We start from the raw sequence: 9,936 nt of genomic DNA on the forward strand, positions 1-9,936 counted from the left end.
TTGTGGTAAAATATGCATAACAAAGTTTACCATCTTAATCATTTTTTTTATATATATTATATTATATTATATATATATATAAACTCTTTTTCCACTCAACTTGCCCCTTCACCCACCAAACTTTGTTTTTACTCCTCTTTTCGAACTTTTCCGAAGAAGTAATTATATTTCCCTTTTCCATTTCAACTCTCACTCTCTTCTTCAATACATTTCAGCCCAGCTTCTGCCCATCATACAACCGACCCTGCTCTAACCAAGGTTATATTGCTAAGTACACTGAATACTTATCAGTCTTTTTTTTTTTTACTTGATAACTCAGCAGCATTTGATGCTATTGATCTCTTTAAAACATGTTTTACATTGAATTCTGAAACTTCATATTTTTCACTGCACTCTGAGTCCTCACTTACACTACATGTAGCTTAAATGCCACTCTTCATCAGGGTTGTTCCAAAGGTTTCTAAGCTTCTCTATGTCATTTTTCTGAGCTTATCTACATTCAGTAGCTTTGATTATAAACCACATAATTCCAAAATTTTTATCTCTAAATCAGTGTATCTAATTGCTAATTGGACATCACTACTTGTAAATCTCGCAAAACTTCAAACTCGGTACGTTCAAAATTTCTAAATCCTCTTCTCCCCAAACCTTCAATGCTCCCTCCTGCAATGGTATAATCTCTTTTGTTTTTTGTACTTCAGGCAATAAATGCTTTTGAAAACCTACCAACTTTTGAAAACCATTGAGGGATTGAGCAATATCCCTCAATAAAAAGCCACAACACCTTTCTATAAAGAAGCCATATTGCAGATTCACAATAAGTCCTCTGGCGCTGTCTATCTGGTTTTATTATCTGTTTTACTCACCTTTCGAACTTGAGAAAGTCATTTATCCTTTCTAAACTTCATTTTTTCAATTGTAAAATAAAGATTACCCCACAGATTGTAAGAGTTAGGTGCTGAATGCACTTAAATTTTAATACAGAAACTGATACAGAGTGAACACTTAACAAATGCTACTTTTTAGAAAATCACCATATTAGCAGTCACCTTAGCTGTGCCTTTCTCAGGTTTAGTAACCTAGTCACAATCCCCAGCGTGCAAATCAAGATGAACTTATCTTTGACAGCAAAGGATTCTAAAGGACGGAATGAAGTAGCTGTACATGTGTACCTGGGCTAATGGGTAGTCAGTGTATACACCAATATGGTGAAACAGGTGTAGACAGCCAGTGTCCATTCTGATTGGTCAGTGCTCTGCCAGTTCTGTTCTGATTGACTGATTGCTTTCATCTTGGCTAATAAATATCTTTAATATCACCTCGGTTTATACTCCATAAACAATTCTCAACCATTTTAATGAAAATATTAACTTTTTCTTTTCTATGACTTCTTACCAGTATGTTTATACTGTATGTACCTTATAGTACATTAATTCATTATGTTTCTGTTTTCCTCTGACTTTGAAGTTCATAGAGGCAAACAAAGTCTGTACATTATACATTTTTGTATACCCAACACCTAGTCCAAATCCTGTCATGCACAGTTATCATTTAATAAGTTAATGTTGAAGGGGCGCCTGGGTGGTTCAGTGCGTTAAAGCCTCTGCCTTTGGCTCAGGTCATGATTCCAGGGTCCTGGGATCGAGTCCCACATCGGGCTCTCTGCTCAGCGGGGAGCCTGCTTCCTCCTCCTCTCTCTCTCTCTCACTCTGCCTGCCTCTCTGCCTACTTGTGATCTCTGTCAAATAAATAAATGATCTCTGTCAAATAAAAATCTTTTAAAAAAAATAAGTTAATGTTGAATAAACACATGGAAGAAAGTTTGGTTCATACGATAAAGCATGAGAGAAATAACATTCGTATCTCCTCTATAATATATATCAAATATGTTTAATTAATTTCTGGCTTAATCTAGGAAAAATACCTTCTTTTAAATAAGTGATTTGATCCTTGTTATTGATGTTTTGATAAATTATGCCTAAACATTTTGTCTTCTTAATTTTTAATATAATAGATAATTACAGTTGATAGTATTTTGAATCAATAACCGTGAGATACAGTTTCTCCCCCAATGCTTTATTATGTCTAAAAATTAAATATTTCTTACAGGCCTTTGTGTTGCCATCCTGGGCATTGCAGTATTGATAAGAATTTTGACTACATTTCTGATGGTGTGTTTTGCTGGTTTTAACATCAAGGAAAAGATATTTATTTCTTTTGCATGGCTTCCTAAGGCCACAGTCCAGGTAATGATGGATTGGATGGTGTAGCATTTTAACTCCCATTTCTATATGACACCCTGAAATTTTAAACAAGAGGGTTTATTCAAATTTGGTGGAAAAGATGTAATCTAAATTTGATTTGTGAAAAGGGTTTATACTAATCTATTCTTTAAAAGTTTTATTTTACATATACTGATTTCCTAAATATGATGGCTCATTTAAATTTATCTAGATGATTAGCTTTATTTTAATCAACTAAAAATCCAATAAATTCCCACACTAACTAGAAAGCAGTAGTCATGAGAAGAAAGAGTTTGAATTTTTATCAGTCAGAGCCCTCTAAATCACCCAGAAAGATAGTTGTTAAACCTTTTCATTTCAATATCTTCCAAGAAGAGAGTGAAAAAGAAATAGCCTGGTGTATCTTAGTATTTGGAAATACTTCAATGTCAATATAATTGATGATCAGTTATGCTTGACCACAGTCTTTATATATAAAGGAGAAAAATTATTGAAAAGCAACTGAGAAAATGCTTTATTGATTTTCTAGATTATTGGTTGGTAGTAAATTTTTCAAACTAGCTAAAACTTCTGTCAAATATATCAATCACATGACCCCAAAATTGTGCACTGTAATGAATAAGGCATGAAGAGATAGGTGCTTGAAAGTATTAACCAGGTATTTGGTAGAATTTAATTACTAATTAAATTAGAACTATATAGATTATTTGTTGCAAACATAATATATTTCTGATTATGTTATTTTCAAAGTAATTATAGCAAACAATATTGAACTGTCTCTTCTCTGATTATTTTGCAATTGTTTAAACACGGAAATTTTTGTTTTATGAAATGAAAATCAGATGTCCTCTTTTTTTGTTTTAGATTTATTTATTTGAGAGAGAGAGCATGCACCCAAGCAGGGTGGGGGCCAAGGGAAAAAATCTTCCTTGGGGCTCAATCTCACCACCCTGAGATCATGTCCTGAGCCAAATCAAGAGTCAGATTCTTTTTTTTTTTTTAATTTTTTATAAACATATAATGTATTTTTGCCCCCAGGGGTACAGGTCTGTGAATTGCCAGGTTTACACACTTCACAGCACTCACCATAGCACATACCCTTCCCAATGTCCATAACCCCACCACCCTCTCCCGACTCTCCCTACCAGTAACCCTCAGTTTGTTTTGTGAGATTAAGAGTTTCTTCTGGTTTGTCTCCCTCCCAATCCCATCTTGTTTCATTTATTCTTTTCTAAACCCCCCACATTGCATCTCCACTTCCTCATATCAGGGAGATCATATGATAGTTGTCTTTCTCCAATTGAAGATTCAGATTCTTAACTAAGTCACCCAGGCATCCCCAAAATGAGATGTTCTAAATTTAGGAAGCTTTGGGGATCTGTATGCACTATAATTATAAGCCATATAATTATGGCTGTGGCTGTGGGCTTTGGCATTATTCCAGAGAGTTTTATTTCCATCAGACTTTCAAAGAAGTCTGAGACATAATGGCTAAGAATACTGTGAGGTCAATAGCCAAACTATGGAAAGAACCTACATGTCCATCAAGAACCTTCTTTATGAATGGATAAAGAAGATGTGGTATATATATATACAATGGAATACTATGCAACCATCAAAGGAAATGAAATCTTGCCATTTGCAACGACAGTGGATGGAACTAGAGGGTATTATGCTGAGAGAAATAAGTCAATCAGAGAAAGACAACTATCATATGATCTCCCTGATATGGGGAATCTGAGAGGCAAAGCAGGGGTTTGGGAGGTAGGGAAGGAAAAAATGAAACAAGATGGGATCGGAAGTGAGGCAAACTTTAAGAGACTCTTAATCTCACAAAACAAACTGAGGGTTGCCGGGGGAAGGGGGGGTAGGGAGAGGGCGATTGGATTATGGACATTGGGGAGGGTATGTGCTATGGTGAGTGCTGGGAAGTGTGTAAACCTGACGATTCACAGACCTTTACCCCTGGGACTAATAATACATTATATGTTAATTTTTAAAAAGTAAAAAAAAAAAAAAATGAATACTGTGAGGTTAGTAGTACAATAAGTGGAATAGTTTCTCCCTCAGAGTATCTTCAGCTTCCTTGCTACCTCTGGTAACTTTAATGGGTAAATATAAAAATAATCACTCTAGTAACTTTGGTATGAGGGATGAGTTCCTAAACATTAAAATTTGAAAGATGGCACTCTCCTGCTACCAAAGCCAATATGAAATAAGGAAACGTTATCAAGAACATGTTGAATAATGTATGTTCATCTAGTTGTAAAGAAGGCTGAAAAACTATCTGTACAGTAATATGAACAGCTGAAACTCAAGAGTTCTATAATAGAAGAGTATATTCAGATATTTGTGGGCAATTGGTAGTCTCTGCCATGTGTTTCATGCATACTGATATTTTCTCTTCTGTTTCATTGTCCTAGAGGCTAATGTTGTTGTGTTCTGTGGAACAAGGGAGTAACCAGATTGTTTAATATATTATTTCCAGGGCACCTGGGTGGCTCAGTCTTTAAGCATCTGCCTTTGGCTCAGGTCATGATCCCAAGGTCCTGGAATAGAGACCCACATCTAGCTCGCTACTGGGCAGGAAGCCTACTTTCCCTCTCTCACTCCCCCTGCTGTGTGCCTGCTCTTGCTGTCTCTCTCTCTGTCAAATAAATAAATAAAATCTTTAAAAATATATATATATTTTATATATATATATATATATATATATATATATATGCATATATGTTAATTTCCCATGTACATTAGTGTTGCATTTTGCCTGTAAAAGAGAATAAAAATTTTCATGAAACTTTCCAAAAGAATAAATTTTAAATAAAATATTTTACCAACTCCTGAGGCAAAAATTAACTAAATGTCTAATAAGATTAACTTCAAGTTTTGAAGGAGCTTCTTATTTTCAAGTTTCATGATGTTTAATTAGTTAGCCTCTAAAAGCAGTACCTATTCTTATGGGTTGTTTTGTGGGGTTTTGTTTTTGTTTTTGTTTTTTCATTTAAAACTTCACCATCTTCCAGTATCACTGCATTTTTCATCTTTCTTTTTCTTACTTTGAAATTACTAAAGATAAAAGAATAGGATGACCGGTAACTCTCATCTTTACTCAGGTGGAATTTAGTATATATGGTATCATGTTCTAGTTAATTAATATCATGAATCTGACTTTGCCTTGTGTTTTGACATATATTTGCCTGATATTTTTGTAGCCCTACCTTATGCAAATAGGTACATATAAATCATTATTCTTTCCCCAAGCAGGGAGAGTTTTCAAACAACCAAAACTCACTGCAGTATACTTTGAAAGAAAACTAATAGAACTTTCTTAGCTGAGCAAAAGAACAGTAATTTGTTTTTGCAAATGACAAAATAATTCACCTTCTCTCTATGCACTTGTCTTATGTTTCCATTGTTACCTTTAAACTTTTATAGGCTGCCATAGGATCTGTGGCTTTGGACACAGCAAGATCACATGAAGAGAAACAGTTAGAAGAATATGGAATGGATGTGTTGACAGTGGCATTTTTGTCCATCCTCATCACAGCCCCAATTGGAAGTCTACTCATTGGTTTGCTGGGTCCCAGGCTTCTCCGGAAAGCTGAACATCAAAATAAAGGTGAAGAAGTTCAGGAAGAGACCTCTATACAAGTTTAGAGGTGAAAAGAGACAAGGCTGAGTGTAATGATTAGAAAGCTGCTGCCAGAAACTTCTTTTATCAACTAGCGAAGTCTATGTTATCTAGATGCATATTGAGATATGTAATGTTTAAGCTTTAAATGTAATAGAACCAAAAGTGTGGCTATTTCTTTAGAGAGCATTTTTAGCTGTCCTTTTCATGTCGGTGGTAATATTCTACATCTCCAACCTAATTTCTTGACCTCTCTTTTTTTTTTCTCAAATACCTCTTCATTGTGTATCTTAAATTATTTAGTAAAATGTACTACCACAATTTTTTTTTTGAGATTTTACCTATTTATTTGACAGAGACACAGCAAGAGAGAGAACACAAGCAAGGGAGTGGGAGAGGGAGAAGCAGGCTCCCCACTGAGCAGGAAAGATGCTGGGCTTGATCCTAGGACCCTGGGATCATGACCTGAGCCAAAGGCAGATGCTTAAAGACTGAGCCACCCAGGCTCCCCACTACCACAATTTAAAATTAACATGGAAAAGATCAAGTTCAGTATCCTGTTCTACTAACCAACAGCTTGATCTAACTTACTGTTACTGTCATAATTTCATGATTCATGGTCACCTGACCACTCAGACCTTGAAATGTTTTGGACTCCTCTATACTTTTTTATTTTTAAATACCATAATGCAACCCTTCATGAGTTTCTACTCCCACTTTCTGTGCCAATCTGCCTCTTCTCCATTTCGACCTCTCTTATTACCCTTCTGTGAATTATTGTAACTGATTGGTCCCACCAAAATTTTCAAGTGTGCCTAGTGTCTTCATTGGCTCTTCTTCTTATACCTATCTAGATGTCAAAAGACCTTATCCTTTCTCCTAACTGACAACACAGAGTCTCCCATTTTAGCAGCGCTTCTGAGTTTGCCTTCTCCTAAGGAGTGCCCTGGTTCAGCCCTTTCTTATCTGTTTCTTGTGACCCATATCTTTAGGCTCTTCCTTTGCTATAGGTGAGAGATAACTAATTGTCAAATTTATGCCAACCTCATGAACGTAATATTAATTAGAGTAAGGTAAACTGCTATAATGAGGAAACAAAAAATATAGTACTTAAAATAGAAATTTATTTCCCTTTTGTGAAACTGGCTGACTGGTTGATGCTGTCATGATTAATCAGTTCATGGTTTTCCTCAGAGACCCATGTCCTTCTATCTTGAGGCTCTGACATGTCTTAAGCCCTAAGACAGGTTAAAGATGAATCTCTCCCATGTCTCCTTTCTAGACTTCAGGAAGAAGTGGAGAGGGTGAATCCAAGGCAAGCAATTTATTTTTAAGTAAATGATGTGAATTTGGCCACATATCTCCTCTTACATTCTACTGGTGATGACCACACCCAGCTCTGAGGTCTGATAGTATTGCCTCCCACTAAGCATCCTTTAGTGAGATTCTTAGGAGTAAGAAAAGTTCAGATTTGGGAGACAGAGGTACCATTGTATGGAATGTTACCATCACTTAGTAGCATAATCTTGCATGTTAGCAGGCTTTCTAAAGATAGTACCTTAAACTGAAAGAGTGATTTCTATGGCAAGAATTTCAAACATTGTGGCATGCTTGCAGAGAAGACAGTAGAAGAAAGGCTTATCTATATAGGTCACATTTTATCCCACTTACTCAACAGACCATCTTTGCTTTAATGTATCATCTTTAAATTCTCTTTGACTCTAGGTCAATTCCTGCCTAGTTGCTAGAATAATCATATTTGAATACAGTTCACAGTGTTTTTCATGGTGTATGTATCCCTGAAGCATTTATTACTTACTTGTCATATCCCTGAACTCAGAACTCTTTAACCCATAATCCAAAGCTCAGTCTAATCTTAAAGTAGATATTAAAATGTATTAAATGAATAGATTATAAATATTCTGATCCTACCAAGATGATTTGCATAAAGCCTATCCATTCCTCTTTTGTCCTTAGACTGCTGTTCCAGATCCTTTCTCCATGCCTTTTACCTCTATTTAAAACCAGCTTAATTTTTATTAAGCTTACATATTATGAAGCCATAACAGCTTCATTTTTACATCAGCCTGATGTTGGTTACTCTGTGGTACTGTGTTTTCTTCTAGTTCATGCTCTTTATTTGGATTATATTAATTTACACAAAAATTCAGATAGATATTTCAAACTGAACTTAATTGGTTAGGTGTACATTGGTGGCAGCAACATAAACCCAATGTTCATCTGGTCCTCTCTTTTGACAGGCTCTAAAACCAGATTCATTCAACAAATACTTAGTGGAAGCTTTTGATGACCTAAGCACATCATCAAAACTGTTATTGTTCCTGTCCTTAAGGATCTGTCAGTCTGATGGAGGAGACAAATAAGAGATTTCAAAACAGTATGATAAGTGCTATAATGCAGCAAATATGGGAGTCTGGGAGGCTCAACAGGAGCACCCACCTAATCCAGGGGTGGTGCAGTTCAGGCACAGCTTCCAGAGAAAGTAGGGTCTTGGCTAGGATGTGGGGATGATTCAGACTTAGACAGCAAAAGGCATGTGACCCAGAAGGGTGCTGTAGTTAGTGGTAGGTCCACATTCTCCAATAGTTTTTGTCACAGTAACAGGCTCCAAACGCTTATTAACTTATAAAAAATACAACTGGTATAAGTAAATAAGAATGTTGTTATAAATAGTCAAGGCCCCAAAGAAGAAGGAGAAGTGGAAATTCACAGTGTAGAAAGGGCGGAAGAAGCCATTTAGCCACTGCCGATAGCCTGTTGCATTTTGGAGAGCATGCAGCGAGTTCTCCTTCTCCTCGGTGAGCAGCCACCATCTAAATCTCTAAATGTCCAGTATGGGCCTGTGCAGGGCTCACCACTGAAGCCTCAGGTTTATTGCCACATTGTGAGTCACAGCTGTCCACTTGGTTGGTGAACTCAGAGTTAACTTGATATAGAGTGTTGACTCAGGTCAGCCAAACCTACCCAACCCCAACCACAGATAGAAACAATTACTCTAAACCCCAACCACAGATAGAAACAATTACTCTAACCCCTGAATCCCTATAAAAGGGATGTATGTATCCTACAAAAGGGATATGTATAAAAGAGAAGATACTTCTATCAGAACACTTATAACCCTTTTTTCAGTTTGTCTACATGCTTGTCTCCTATGAAATCAGCTCCTTAGGGGTGAGAGCCTTGTCTTGGTTACCTTTGGACCCTCACTAGTTTGCACATGGCATGAAATACAGTAAGCAATTAATAAACATTTGTTGACTGAATTACTGAGGGGATCCTCTTCCAGTATAGAAAACCACTTGCCTGGGCACCTGGATGACTCGTTGGGTTAAGCCTCTGCCTTTGGCTCAGGTCATGATCTCAGGGTCCTGGGATCAAGCCCGGCATCGGGCTCTCTGCTCAGCGAAGAGCCTGCTTCCCCCTCTCTCTCTGCCTGCCTCTCTGCCTACTTTGATCTCTCTCTCTGCCAAATAAATAAAACAAAATAAAATCTTTAAAAAAAAAAAGAAAAAAGAAAACCACTTGCCACATAACAGTTCAGATCTTAGTCTCCTTGCTCTGTCTTGGTCTGCTTGGGCTGCTATAAAAGATACCACAGACTGAGTGACTTAAACAACACAGTTATTTTCTCATAGTTCTGAAGGATGGAAGTCCAACATGAGGGTGCTAGCATGATCAGGTTCTGCTGAGGGCTCTCTTCTGAGCTTGCTTATGGCCTCCTTCTTGCAGTGTCTCAACATGGTAGGGAAAGAGATGAGAATGGGGTGGGAGAGGGGGAGTATGTAAACTCTCTGGTATCTTTTCTTACAAGCACACTAATCCCATCATGAGGGCCCCACCCTCCTAACCTCAGCTAATCCTAATAACCTCCAAAGGCCCCATCTCACAAAACAGCACATCGGGGATTAGGGTTTCAACATATGAATTTGGGGAAAACAGTCCACAACAAGGGTGTCATACTTCAAGAACACTTCTAAAAAAATCACTATAAGGAGGGAGGAGTCAAGATGGCGGAGAAGTAGCAGGCTGAGACTACTTCAG

The 9,936-nt window shown here is 37.0% G+C and overlaps 1 protein-coding gene across 1 annotated transcript in view; it reads left to right on the top strand.

The window, feature by feature from the left end:
• The window catches only part of LOC111156279 (solute carrier family 9 member B2), a 42,731-nt gene extending 36,517 nt beyond the window's left edge, over positions 1 to 6,214 (top strand). Inside the window, exons 9-10 of the mRNA XM_022517055.1 lie at positions 2,110 to 2,246; positions 5,679 to 6,214. Coding sequence (XP_022372763.1) covers positions 2,110 to 2,246; positions 5,679 to 5,900 — 359 coding nt within the window. The 3' untranslated portion in view covers positions 5,901 to 6,214. The remainder of the gene's footprint in view (positions 1 to 2,109; positions 2,247 to 5,678) is intronic.
• Positions 6,215 to 9,936: the final 3,722 nt, after the last annotated feature.

This window comes from Enhydra lutris, unplaced genomic scaffold (assembly GCF_002288905.1).
Source record: "Enhydra lutris kenyoni isolate GAN:26980312 unplaced genomic scaffold, ASM228890v2 scaffoldscaffold3, whole genome shotgun sequence".
NCBI classification, from domain to species: domain Eukaryota; kingdom Metazoa; phylum Chordata; class Mammalia; order Carnivora; family Mustelidae; genus Enhydra; species Enhydra lutris.